Source organism: Phodopus roborovskii, unplaced genomic scaffold, assembly GCF_943737965.1.
Source record: "Phodopus roborovskii unplaced genomic scaffold, PHOROB, whole genome shotgun sequence".
Taxonomy (NCBI): domain Eukaryota; kingdom Metazoa; phylum Chordata; class Mammalia; order Rodentia; family Cricetidae; genus Phodopus; species Phodopus roborovskii.
In genome coordinates, this window is record NW_026126511.1 from 47042426 (window position 1) to 47056458 (window position 14033).

Below are 14033 nucleotides of genomic sequence, written 5' to 3' on the forward strand. Positions count from 1 at the left end.
GAGTCCTTTTGTGAATATACAGGTGTGTGTGTGTGTGTGTGTGTGTGTGTGTGTGTGTGTGTGTATGCATACCCATGCGTGCATGCACAAGACCTTGTGCTCCTGGGGAGGCATGGTCTGAGATGGAAACTTATCCACCTCAGGTTTCATTTTCTGGGTGCTGTCTACCATGCTTTGTGATACAGAATCTCTCATTGGTTGGAACTCTCCAACTAGGCCAGGATGGCTGGTTTATCTATCTCTACCTTCTCAGCAAGGGATCACAAGACACATCATCACACATCTGGATTGTGTTTCTTGTTTGTTTTTAACATAGGTCCTGGGGAATCTAACTCCGATCCTCATGCATTCAAGGCAAAAACTGTATTGACTGATCCACTCCCCTCCTTTCAAGAATCCCTTTTGATCTGTCATTAAAGTATCTCTCTCCATCTCAGCTTGATGCTTCTTATTTGCTAGCCATAAGCCCTCTAACTAGAGTTCAAAGGCTTGGATGGGCAGGGACAGTTAGAATCATAGTCTTCCCCCACCAGGTTCTTGTGGGCATTTGGTCAGCAAGAGCTGTTTGAAAACTTGTGAATTTTTCTGCTTACCATTTGGCCAGCTCATGAACCTCTCAAGAAGATGGAGCAAGAGCTCAATCAAATGCCCAGATAAAATTCTGGTTGATTGCAGCTCCAGGCTTCCCTGCCAATTTTCTATTCCACATGTTTGGAAGTGGAGCAGTCACGGAAGAGTGGAGTGTGGGCAGGAGGATGGCCGAGAGTGTGGTTTCTGAGAGGTCTCTCAGAGCAGAGAGCAGCAAGCCCTCTGAAGAAGGGCCTTAGCTTGCCTTGTGTTTCCATGCGCCTGGCACTTTGCTCTCTTGCAGGGTGGAGTGAGGAAATCACTGACTGAATGAGGCTGGGTGTCAAAGGTCAGAGGTGGGCTGGAGGCCATTAATACTGAAAACTGTCTTCCTCACCCCAGCTCTTACCCTGTCCAAATGGGAAGGCTGGGCTGCACTCTTATGAGCCAGTGGCGCCCATTTCTCCCCCGCTCTGCTTTCAGAGAGGTCATGTCGGTAGCAGTTGAAATTGGCCGTCATGGAAATAGTTTCACCAGAGAATTGACACATGGTATGAAACAAGGCATCCCTGTGCAAAGCTTTACCCTAAGTGCTCCTGCTGCCTCTGAGGTCATACTGTGATGGAAGGAGCCCCCACCCCCAACCCCTAGCACAGAAAACACCTGTTTTCATAGAGAGAGCCTGTATTAAAAGTGGAGAAGAAAAGTTAAAGTGGCTGCTTTCTGACTCAGGCAAGAAAAACAGCAGCAAATGACCTTGCAGGAGTGATTTTTTAAGAGGAGGTAAAGGAGACATCTGTGTTAGAATGGGCTAGGATGTGGTGGTAAAGGAGATAGAAGTGAGGGAGGGACGGGAAGGGAAAGGGGCAGCGATATAAATTTGTCCCCGTGTGACAAAGGACTGCCTCTGGATAGAGAGGAGACAGACATGACACATAGGCAAATGGCAGTTTATAAAGGTAAAGGGGGAAACCCTGTGTTAGGATGAAGTGTTTCATTTTAATTGGGCATGTCAATTAGGTACACCAAAGGGGGCTTCTGATTGCTGGACCTTGGCAATCAACCTTGGGAAGAGGAAGTAGCCAAACAAGGGAATAGGCCTTGGTGACTAGCTTTAGGAATGTAATCTGATGGATTTTAGCAAAGCAGGAGGAATGGGAGAAAGGACAAGGCCTGCCAAAGCCACATGCTGGAGTCCCTTCGGTGAGAACCCTATCAGCAGGCATGAGCGTATTAAAAACAAAGCCTTCCCCCACCACATGAAGTTCAAATTCTTTAATAACGTGTTGCCATCTTCTGGCCTTGCTTCTCAGTGGCCCTTCTCCCACTCTTGTACCTAGTCCTGTGTGACTTTTGTTTCCTGATCTTCTGGCTCACACTTTCCAGAGTCCCCAGACCCAATGGGCAGGTCCTGCCCAGCGTTTGTGCAGCAGTAAACTTAAGGATGCTTCGGGGCCATATCGTGCTGTGCCTGATGCACACACACACACACACACACACACACACACACACACACACACACACACACGAGCACTGGTGTGAATGCACACATGTGCTAATTTTCTCTTTTCTTGTCTACTTGGCTTCATAGCATCAAGACCTGGTATGGCTCCAGAGATACAGAAAAGAGGAGAGAATGAGGGGAGAGAGGGAGAGGAGAGGAGGGAAGGAGAAGAAAGAGAAGATGGGAGAAAAGAAGAGTAGAAGGAGGGAAGGGGAGAAGGAAGGAGAAATACCAGCCAAATATCACTCATAAACTGACAAATAAGGAATAAGGGGATTGTGATTTTTCAAATTCATTATCCTTATTGTTATTATTATGTTGGTGTTTGTATGTCCCTGAGAATGTGTGTGGAGCTGCATGTAGAAGGCAGAGGTCAATCTCAGGTGTCATTCTATAGAAATCTTGGTTTTGTTTTGTTTTTGAAAGGGTCTCTCACTGAATCTGGAGCAGGCTAGACTGTGAGCCCCAGGGTCTCCTATCTCTGCTTTCCCAGCGTTGGAATTTTAAGTGTGTCTGGTATTTTATGCAGGTGCTGAGGATTGAACCCAGGTTCTCCTGCTTCTGCAGCGAACACCTACTGGGCTCTCTCCAGTCCCTGCTTGGCTTGAGGAAAAGTCTCACGCCACAGCTCAGACTGCCAGGAAGCTCATGTTCTTCCCATCTATGTCTGAGTGCTGGGGTCACAGGCATGAACAAACCACCACCAGTGCTAGGGATTGTGGGAAGCAACGGGACCCAGAGGTCAAACAGGAGGGAGAGGAATCTGGTCAGCAACAGGGACCAAGACTTGAATTAATAGGTAAGCCAGAGAGATTCCCTTAACAGGAAAGTAAGGTGCTATGTCTCTGCCGCTCTCCCTGGCCTCCAGAGAGCCAGCCCAAGGCAGCTGACCTGTATGGGGGCAGGTGCTGGTAACAGAAGACTCCAAGTGAGTAATGAGTGCGGGGGTAGGGGCTGAAAACGTGATAGAGTCTCAAATGCTCTTTGAATTACTCTGAATTATAGCTGGCAGTAATCACAACCCCCCTGGTTCATTCCTTCTCCTGGAAAGAAGGGAGGAGATTAACCAAATGACAGGCTGGGGAGTCCTGGAGCTGTAGAATGCTGGCCCCACAGGAACCTGGGGGCTGAAAGGACCAAATCAATGAGTGCAGCATGGAACCCATGGGGCCTGGCCAGGTCCAGGAGTTCAGGAATGGCTCCCCAAGACTGGGAGGTCATTGCAATTAGTTAAGTGCCTGTGCCCGTGCCCAGCAGGCCCCAAGATAGGAAAGGCCTGCCTTCCCCATTTTGTTGATGTGGAAACGGCCAGGGGAAGTGACTCAGAGACAGGGTGGAAACAAAGCATGTCTCTCGTGACATTCTGACTTCTGCTGGTCTGAGTGGCTGGCGCTAGGACTGTCTCCTGTGGGGCTTCCTTCCATGGAGCATGCTTCTGTGCTCTCAGGTCAGGCAGGGGAACTTGTGTGGGCAGAGCGGGAACTGGGGGTTGGGGAGGCTTTCCAGGTAGACAGATGGGCAGAGGAAGGCCATCTTGGTTATAAGGGCAGTCTTTGCACTGCAGAAACTGAGAGGGCTGTGAAGGCCCTCATCTTCCACTGAGCTGGGTTTTGAAAAGTGGGCCTTGCTCTTAAATTAGGTTTTCAGTTCTTTATTTAGCTAATTCACAGGAGAGAGAGAGATAGAGATAGAGATAGATAGATAGAGAGAGAGAGAGAGAGAGAGAGAGAGAGAGAGAGAGAGAGAGAGAGAGGTGCAATGCATTGCAATGCTCCTAATTCTTCAGAAAGATTCGGTAGATAGAGGAAACAAGGGCCTAGAAATGTCACCTGGTCCAGATGGCATAGCTGTAAGCTGCAGAGACCTCAGACCAAAATTACCGAAACTTACTGCTGGAATTTCATAAATGAATGACCACTGTAAATAATGTGAGAATTAGGGGATATCTTTCAAACTGGGAATGGTCGCCGATACCTGAGACCCCTACACTCAGAATGCCAAGCAGGAGAATGGAAGTTTGAGGCTAGACTGGGTCATGTATAAGTTCCAGGACATGTCTCAAACAAACAAACAAAAGCATGGTGGCACACACACACACACACACACCAGCTCTAGGATAATCAATAATCCAAGGTCAGAAGCTAGGTGATGGCGTTGGAATCCCCAGCACTCTTATGAAGAGCTGAGCAGGGCTTCATGTGTCTGTAACCACAGCCTCGAGGGAGCAAAGACAAGTGTCCCAAGAGCTCACTAGACACTCAGTCTGCTTTACAACATCTACCAGGCAGAGGACTTTCTCTCCCTGTGATGTGTGTCCCTGGGTCCCTAGTACCTCCCCTAGGCTGGGAGCATAGAGCTTGGTACTATGGCTGCATCCTCTGGAAGAGATTTAAACCCTGCTTCAGTCCAACCTCCTTTGGGCAGGTAGATAGTTTGCCATTCAGGAAGAGCATAATTGAGTTTCTTCCAGAGGATTATCAGGAACACGGAGATTGAATAGCCCCCTGGAATATCCTTTGAATGTTTGGGCCAAAAAGTTCTTAGGGCCAATCAAAATGCTTCCTGTTTTAATCTGGGCCCATTTCCTTGTGTTTGTTATTCTTTGCCTGTGGTCTGGGCAGTTCTGGGGACTGAGAGGTGTGCTGAAGCCTAGGGCGGCTCAGGCTGGGGTTTCAATGATGCCATGGTATAGACATGCCTTATATAGCACTTGGAGGGCCCCGGGTGGGGGCAGACCAGTACATGGGTGGAGTGGTCACCAAGGCTGGCAGAGCCAAAAGGTCTGGAGAAAGAGGCAGGACTTTGGCTCAGAAGCTGACGGTCAGAGGACTTTGTGATCACTGAAGCCAGAAACAGGCTAAGACTCCAGACACAGAAATTCAAGCAATCAGTAGTGCAAGCAAGTTTCATTGCCAGGAATAGGAACCTCTGGAGGGTCTTCTCATCTTGTCCTGACTTGGAACTCAGTGGTAAACATTGGTAGCTTGGAATCAGCAGGCAGAGGCTGAAGACAAATCGTTTCCCCTATAGAAAGCTATTGGGCGAATGAACAAAATATGGGAATTTTGTTCCCATATTTTGGAATCTATACAGGCAAGGGATAGTCATGGGTGTCTTCCCTTTGTGTCCTATTGCTAACAATGAGCTTTCATCACTTTTCTTCCTTTAGCTACATGAGTCTTCTAGAAAGTAAGCAAGATATTATTGTCTCTGTGTTTTGGTGGAGAAAAGTTAAGCTGTTTCACAGGATTTTGTCTTTTTTGTTTGTTTGTTTGTTTGTTTGTTTGTTTGTTTTGAGACATGGACACAGGCAGAGTGAGCAAGAGAGACCAGAGAATCAAAGGTGAATCTCAGAACATGAGGACAGGCTTCCCTAAACCCTACCTTCCAGTTACTCTGCTCTGGGAAGAGTTTGGGTAACTCATTGCCAATTGCCGTCTGCTGCTGAGTGGCCTCTAGACTGCACTTGTGTGTGTGTTAATAGAGATATGGGCACTGCCTTGTGGGCTGGGGGGTTTTTGGACTCAAATTCTATGTTTTTTTTTTTTCTTAGATCTTATAGGACCAATGGAGACAGAGTCTCCTAGGGAAGATCAGGATTGTTTCTGGGATGGTAAATGCTGGCTAGCCCAATCGTTCTGGCAGAGTTTATGTCACCCTGGGGTGCTATTGCATCTCTCTCTCTCTCTCTCTCTCTCTCTCTCTCTCTCTCTCTCTCTCTCTGTGTGTGTGTGTGTGTGTGTGTTAAGAGTTTTCTAGAATCTATAACCATTCTGGCAGTTCCTCCTGCAAATATATTTTCTCAGGGACAAAATGCAGAACTGAGGGGCCCACATGAGGCTAAAGGCAAAGGCAGATTGTGGGTGACCAAAATGACTTTGCTAAAATATTTTCTGCCAGAGCCCTGTAGGCCACAAGCCTGCTAGACTAGGGGAAGCTGCTCAAGACCAGATATCCACATCCTCTGGTCTTACAGGTAATGTCAGTTGGTGTGGGTCCTAGTTGTCGAGAGAGGCAGACATTAACTATTTGGTCATGGTCAAGATGGGGGACAAGATGTTCACTGAGCTAGACATTCTTTGGTCAGGTTGGGAGATGGGCATGGCTCTCAGATTCACCAAGCTGTGGTTTCTCATTGTTGCATATGTACTTGACCTTTTAGAGTAGTTTTAGACTTACAGCAAAATTATAGGAAATGCAAAGAATTACCATAATGCCACCTATCACCCCTTACACAGCTTCTGTCATTGCTAGCATCTCACGCCAAAGTGGAATGTTTGCTATGGCCGGTGAAGATCCACTTGTGCCCGCATCGTGTCTGTAGTTTAACATGAGAGTTCATCCTTCATGTGCCTTCTGTGAGACAGGCAGGCGTATAAAGATCCTTGGCTACCATTATGGAATCACAATGAATATTTCCATACCCTAGCATCCTCTGAGATGTCTGTCCATCCTCTCACCCTCTCCTCACACCAGCAACTATCTCCAAACTTTTGCTTTCCACAATTGGAACCACACAGGAAGTATGTAGATTCTTCTTTTACTTAAAAATATCCATTTACCTGGGTATGGGACCAGCTTTAATCTCAGGACTCAGGAAGCCAAGGCAATTGGATCTCTGTGAGTCTGAGGTCAGGTTGGCACATTTACTGAGACCCTATCTCAGAGAAAAATAAAACCACTTAAGGTTTTCCCGTGCATTTCATGGCTTGACAGCTCTTCTCTCTTTGTGTGTGTTTGTGTAGGTGTGTATGCACATGTGTTCATAATATATGGGGATGGCATAATATATGGGTATGCATACACCAATGTTCACGTACACATAGAGACTTGAGAACAACCTCGGATCCTAACAGTGGAGTATCATCCACCTTCTTTGAAACAAGAGCTCTCATTGACCTGGAAATCACCAAATAAGCTAGTCTGGCTGGCCAGTAAGCCCCAGGGACCTTCCTGCATATCCATTCATCTGGTTCCACGTTTTGGCAACAACAGAGGAGGCTGCCATCAACTTCCACGAGCAGGTGTTTGTGTAGCTGTTAGGTTGTCAACCTTCTTTGGGTAAACACCGAGGGGCGCAATCCCTTGCTGGTGTGGTAAGAACATGCTAGGTTTTATAAGAGATTGCAGGACTGCCTCTTAAAACCAGCTGCCGCGTCCAGGGTTCTCACATTCTCACTGCAACTTTCTTACCCTCTTGGCTAGCTCTTGCTGTACGAGCGGCTGGAGCAGCTTGGGCTCAGGAGCATCTGACATGACAGTGAGGACTATTCCCAAGTTCTCACCACTCCCCAGGTTCAAGGGGACTCTACTTCTCCGTTCAGATGCCTGTCTCAGAATCTTCCTTTGAAAGCCTTGTACAAATTATAATTTGCAAATAGATGCCTACAAGACCCAGTAGATCCCGAGGCCAGCAGGCCCACCACTTACTTACCGATTATATGTCGGCATTTGTTTGTACTCCTGACTAGGACTATGCTATTTAAGGACAAAACTAGGACTATGCTATTTAGGGACAAAGCATGTTCATCATCTTCTCAGTCCTAAATCTGCGTTGCCATCATCCCTTCTGGATCCCCTCAGGCCTTGCCACTTCAGTATTCTCCCTCATCTTCCAGCTGCCAGGTTTGCATCTTTGCCTAAAGGCTTTCTGGCATCTCCCTTGAGCAGAACTGACTGGAAATGCCAGGGACGCTGAGTATGAGAGGTGGGAGTAAGTGCTCCCAGATCCCTCTCTTTCTGAGTGAGACATGTTCCACCCAGGTCTGTCCAGTTCCCAGCGGGTGAAAATTGGGCTTGCTCAAGTGTACCTTTAGTGCACAGTTCCCTCTTTGCCTGCCTTCCCTTCTGGGTCACATTGTGTTCTAGGGGTGCTTCCCACAGATACCCCTCAAATACCTTCTGAATTCCTTCCAGATCAAGGAGAATTCAGATAGATCGTTAGAATGCCAGCACCCAGAATGCACAGATACAGAGGGGTATACAAATACTGATAGACTGCTAGAACATACACACACGTTCTCCTCTCTGTCAATCTTATTCCAAACTGTAGCCACCCTTGAGCTCTGAGCCTTCTGCTCCCCTCCTGCCTGCCCTGACCTAAGAAATATGTATTGTTTCTTCCCATATCCTCACAACTCCTCCTTTGTCCCTCCTAAAACAAATCTCCTTTGTTGTTGTTGTTGTGTATGTGAATGTTATATGTACACATTTGTGTGGGTCTGTACACATGTACATGTGTGGTGTGTGTGCACATGCAAGTAGAGGTCAGAGGTGAACTTTGGATGTCTTTCTCATTCACTCTACATTTATTCTCAAAGACAAGATCTCTTGTTGAATGGAGAGCTCAAGGACTCAACTAGACTAGCCAGCCAGCTCCAGGGCCCTGCCTGTTTCTCTCCTGCTGCCCCCAGTGCAGGGGTTGTGGGAACACACTGCCACACCTGGCTTTTATGAGGGTGTCTGGGATCTGAACGCATATGCTCATATTTGCACAGCAGCCACTTGACTAAGCCACCTTCCCAGCCTCTATTATTTTGTTTTAAAGGCGTGGTTCCTTAGAGTTAATGACTGTTCAAATCTTTCCTGGGACTAGACTCAGTATAAATAAATAATCATAGCATGTGTTCTGCTTCTAAAATACTCGACTCCGTATTTGTATTAACATGGCCAGCTCTGCCATTTCCCCCAACCCCCACCCCGATTCCTGGTCTAGGCAACTCCCCCTGAAGCCACAGTCATGTGAGAAGGGACACATTTTATCTCTAAGAATAAGTCTCAGTACTAGGGCCTAGCTCATTCTAGCACAAGCTGGGTGGTTTTCATTTTGAGACAAGGCCCCGTAGCCCAGGCTGGCCTCACTTTCTTCCTCGGCTTCCCAAGTACTGACTTGACAGGTGTGAGCATGATTGTTTAAGAAACTTTAGCATGATTGTTTAAAAAAAAGTCTTGGAAATTAAGAACATCCAGTCCTCATCAAAGACACACTCAATGTCAGCACTGAGGACAGAGCTTGGAAGTACATTGGTGACCCCATATGAGCCCCAGCTAATGTCACCAATACATAGTTACAACTTTCCTCACTTCTTTTGGACACTTCCTGCTTTATAATTGTATAATTTTATTTATGCATTTTTATCGTGTGTGTGTGTGTGTGTGTGTGTTGTGTGTGTGTGTGTAAAACCATGTACATGTGCATATGTAGGCACACATGTTGGAGTACAGACTACTTTCTGGAATAAATTCTCTCCTGCTACCATGTGGGACTGAGGGTGGAGTATGTGGGATTGTCAGGTCTCTCCCTGCTGAGCCATCTCACTGGCCCCATTCCCTGCTTTAGATCAGCAGAGACTTAAGTCCTTGATAGTTCTGTTGGATGCAGAAGCTAGGTTAAGCACAGCTGAAATTGGGGGTGAGTTGCTGTTTGCAAGAATTCATACAGTTTACTTCTGTGTCAAGCCAGGCTGTCATCAGTACTGGCTACATCATGTAGAAGTCCAGGCTAGCCCCATCTGTCATGCAAAACAACTTTCCACAGTAAACAGTGGGGAAATGGGGGCTTTCTCCTCTTTGATGGACCTTCCTGTGATACCAGACACTCCACATGATGAATTCCTATGAGATCCAAGCCTCCTACATGAAACCTCCAGCTCGTATTGAGGTTGTAGGCAGACCAGCCAGGCAAATGACCTTGTCCCGATCTTGGGCCACCTAGTCCCAAGTTTTGTTTCTTCTCTGAGTTTCCCCTCCACTCCTATTCCCCTCCTCCTTTTTGCCACTCTCTCCGTCCCTGCCTTTTCTGCTCTGCTGTGTCATGCTGCAGCCGCCTCCTCTCACAGCTGCTGCGTGTGCTAAGTGTGGGCCTCTTGCCTGGGAGCCAGTGTCAGAGGAGAACAGAGAGGGAGTTAGGTCCCCTAAAAGATGGAGCCTGTGTGCTTGCAAGAGCCTTAAGTCTGGATACTTTGCAACTGGCTCCTACATGCCACAGCCTCCCCAGTGGAGGCAGCTGGAAGCCTTTGCATGGTGTTTGCAGGACTAGGAGGACAGGCTGTTGCATCAGTCATGGAGCTTGGGGGCGTGCCAGCCTTGGGGATCAGGCATGTGGCTTTCAGGAACTCACTCTGGGGCTGTCTCTGTTGTTTCTTCAGGACTGCAATGTGCCGGCCCTAGCTGCTGTCTGAGAGGATGTCCGGGGTGTCTGAGCCCCTGAGTCGAGTAAAAGTGGGCACTTTACGCCGGCCCGAGGCCCCCCCGGAGCCCATGGTGGTGGTCCCAGTAGATGTGGAGAAGGAAGACGTGCGCATCCTCAAGGTCTGCTTCTATAGCAACAGCTTCAACCCAGGGAAGAACTTCAAGCTGGTCAAATGTACAGTGCAGACGGAGATCCAGGTAAGTATGGAGGACACTGTTTCCTTAGCTGGTCTGACCTTCCTTCTTTCTGGGCAGAGGAGCAGCCTCTCTTGTGCCCAGCAGCCTCTTGTAGCACTCTCTAGGCAGGGGGCAGGCTGGCATCAGGAGAGGTGTTTCCAGCTTGCTGTACTAGCTTCCTCCAGCTGTATATACTTCACTTTTCTAGGCAGGATTACAACACACTGGCTGATTTCAACCTGCACTTACTGAATACTCACCATATGAATCCATGTGGTCAGTCTTTCAACAAACAAGATAGTGAATTCTCCCATGGGTGGACACAATGAGGACATAACACATTCTCTTCCAGAACACTCCTTCATGGTGAGAGGAGGGGAAGACAAATTGATCCTCGGAACAAGTCTCCAGAAGCTTCACAATCTGAACAGAGGAATCTGGGTACTTTGGGGAAGTCTCCCCAGGTCCAAGGAAGCTAAATTGACTCTATGTCACCAGCTCTTCTAAAGCCTCCAAAGCTAATGTCCATGAACTCCACCTGTGGCTCCTTTTGTTAGTGCTGTGGTGGTCCTGGCTACCAGGTCACTGTGGTGTGCTCTTCAAAGAGCACACCACAGCAAACATACCAGAAGAGAAGGCATTGATGAACATGCCGTCTCTTGCAGTTAGCATCCTTGCTATGGTTTGGTGGACTTCTATTTCCTGTAGCCAATCTGATTAGGGCCTCAATTTCTCATCACATGGTCTTTGATGAGAAAGTGTGTGAAGAGAGGAAGCCCCAGCCACCTTTCAGGAGGTGTGTCTCCTCCCTTCTCTGCTGACACTTGAGTAATGCTTGGGTGTACCGTTTCTGTACACAGCTGATGCCGTCCACTGCTAGCTCGACTCATTTATTTATCATCCAAAAGTTAATATGTCCCATACTGCCCAGTCTTGATGACAAAGGAAGAGTCTTCAATTATTCTGACTAGGATGCACTCTGTGGTGACGGCAATGAGAGGGCACTGGAGGACAGATGGGACTGAGGTAGTGGCATCACTTTCCATGAGAAGGAAATGGTGGAGAATGGCTAGTAGGCTGTCTCACTGAATAAACAAGTTTCAAATGCAGCCTGAGTTATATTAATAAGTGTCTAAAGGAAAGGTGGCCACCATAATGGAAGTTGTAGAATACTCACCTGGGGAATCTGGAGTTAGGCAGGACCTAGGGAATAGCACAGAGTTGCCACTGGTTTGGCTTCTAGGCAGGGACTCAATACATAGCCCAGGTTGGCTTCACACTCACTCTGTAGCCCAGACTGATCTTGAATGCATGATCCTGGTACCTCAGCCTCCCAAGTGCTAATATTACACATGTACAGGATCCCACACATCGTTCTGAAAGCAGGGGAGATTTTCCTGGGGTTGTGTAATGGCTCTGTGGGTATTTGAGGGCAGCTCTGTGGGTATTTGAGGGCATAACATATATCAGGCCTATGGAAAGGGCAATGGACCCAAGTTCAAGAATGGCTATGAGTGTCTGAGGAATTTTCTGGAGGGGATATTGGAGTGAGATAAATAATCTTCTAGGAACTTATACCCAAGCCTTTTGATTTTTCCTGCTCACAGTGTTTCCTACGGACAAAACATCACTTTCAAATGTCATCTTGTCATTACAAGCTGTGACTTTCAAGTCACCTGGAGTTCTAGTCAAGTGAGGCTCCATCTGGGTTGCTTGTGTGGACTTGGACCTGAGTGCTTAATGAATCTGTGTGCAGATTCTCCCAAGGGGACCCGGCCCAGCTGTTGCTGTGCTGTAAGGACTAGAGATGATAGGTGAGGAGTCCCTAGCACATAGTAGGTCCCTAGAACCAGAGCTGTTGGTTGTGTGATAGGTGAGGAGTCCCTAGCACATAGTAGGTCCCTAGAACCAGAGCTGTTGGTTGTGTGATAGGTGAGGAGTCCCTAGCACATAGTAGGTCCCTAGATCCAGAGCTGTTGGTTGTGTGATAGGTGAGGAGTCCCTAACACATAGTAGTTTCCTAGAACCAGAGCTGTTGGTTGTGTGATAGGTGAGGAGTCCCTAGCACATAGTAGGTCCCTAGAACCAGAGCTGTTGGTTTGTCTGCTCTGTCATTGCCCTGCACAGCTATCTCTGAGAGCTGCTAGCTTTTCAGAAGAAAAAACTTCCATTTTTAATTCATCTACTCATCTGTCTTATTTTCAAATTGAGACAATGACTACATTTGTATTTTAAAACTGTACACAGTGTTCTGCAAAGAGTATGCCCCAGGGTTGGGGGTGTGGCATAAGAGCTTACTTACCTGGTTTCTATCTCTAACTCTATAGGAGGGAGGGAAGGAGAGATGGAGGGAGGGAGGGAGGAAGGAGGGGAGGAGAGAGAAGAAAGAGGAAAGGGGATGCAAACAGAAGGAAGCAAAAGAAGAAGGCAGGCTTGGAGAAGAGATTTATGCTCACTGAAGCTTGGTTAAACAACTTTGAGGACTGGATTGTGGCTCAGTGGTAGAGCACTCACCTACGGGGAGGAGACCCTAGATTTTATCCTGAGAGCACCCCCCCCCCCAGCATACCCTGCAAATCATGAGCACACTCTTTTGCAGCAAGTCTTCTCAAAGCCCTCAGTGGGCTGTTTTGCCTGATGAATTACTAAGATATGACCACCATGGTATTTTTCATTTTCCTAAAGGAATCCCTCTTTTGTATGTAGGACCTGTTAGTTCTCTGGAAAACCTAAGGCATGTTTTCTCCACCCTGACCCCTAAACTCTGTAACAGAGCAGAGGGACTGAGAGAGGAGTGGTGGGGGATGGGCTGGGAGGTGTTATCTATTGTGGGAAGGAGATTTAAACTTGGACAAATGAACAGAGTGTCCTTGGGAACAGATAAGTCAATAGATATGTGTCCATCATGAAGGTGGAGTCAATAGAAACCGATCATTAATTAAATGTGGGGAGGGAAGGAATGGAAGGAGACAAAGATGACTCACTCAGCCTTTGGCTTGGGCAGTGGAATGGGTGCTGGCACCATTCCCTGGGACGTGAAAGGAGGGCACCCTGAAGTTTCAGCTTCGTATGCATTGTATTTGAAATAGTTTTGAAACACCCCTGTGGAGGAATGTGGGCCTGCAGCTCAGAATGCCAGGACACAGACAAGAGGATTTGGGTAATGTCATACAGTGGGTGTCATGCCAGAAAACTCGGCCGTCTATGAAGATTGAGTAGAGCACGAAAAGGGTTCTAGTTATGGTAGTCACGGAGGCCAGATTTCAAAGAGCTGGGAAAGAGAGGGTAGTAAAAGGAAAGAGACATCAGCAGAGGCATGGGGTCCCAAGACGCGAGTGGTTAGCAGTATGGGGCGATGCTAAAGAAAGTCTTCAGAGAAAGCTAGAAATAGATCCACTGTCTTCAGGACTGCATGTCATTGATGACATTTTTTTTCTGGGCAGTTTCAGCACAGGAAGCCTTTAGGATGGGTTGGCACACGGAGACAGAAATAATCAAATAGCAGAGCATTTTTGACCAGGAAAGAGGGAAGACAGTAACACCGTCACCAGAAAAGGGGACATCATATAGCCTTAAATTGGGAAGGCACATGGCA

The 14033-nt window shown here is 47.5% G+C and overlaps 1 protein-coding gene across 3 annotated transcripts in view; it reads left to right on the forward strand.

The window, feature by feature from the left end:
* The window catches only part of Ptk2b (protein tyrosine kinase 2 beta), a 115926-nt gene that overhangs the window by 52243 nt on the left and 49650 nt on the right, over positions 1-14033 (forward strand). For 2 of the 3 annotated variants that reach the window (XM_051195482.1, XM_051195484.1), the window contains exon 2: positions 10219-10459. In XM_051195482.1, coding sequence (XP_051051439.1) covers positions 10256-10459 — 204 coding nt within the window. In that variant the 5' untranslated portion in view covers positions 10219-10255. Of the gene's footprint in view, positions 1-3378; positions 3519-10218; positions 10460-14033 lie in introns of those variants that run through there. The other variant, XM_051195483.1, reaches the window with a different exon arrangement.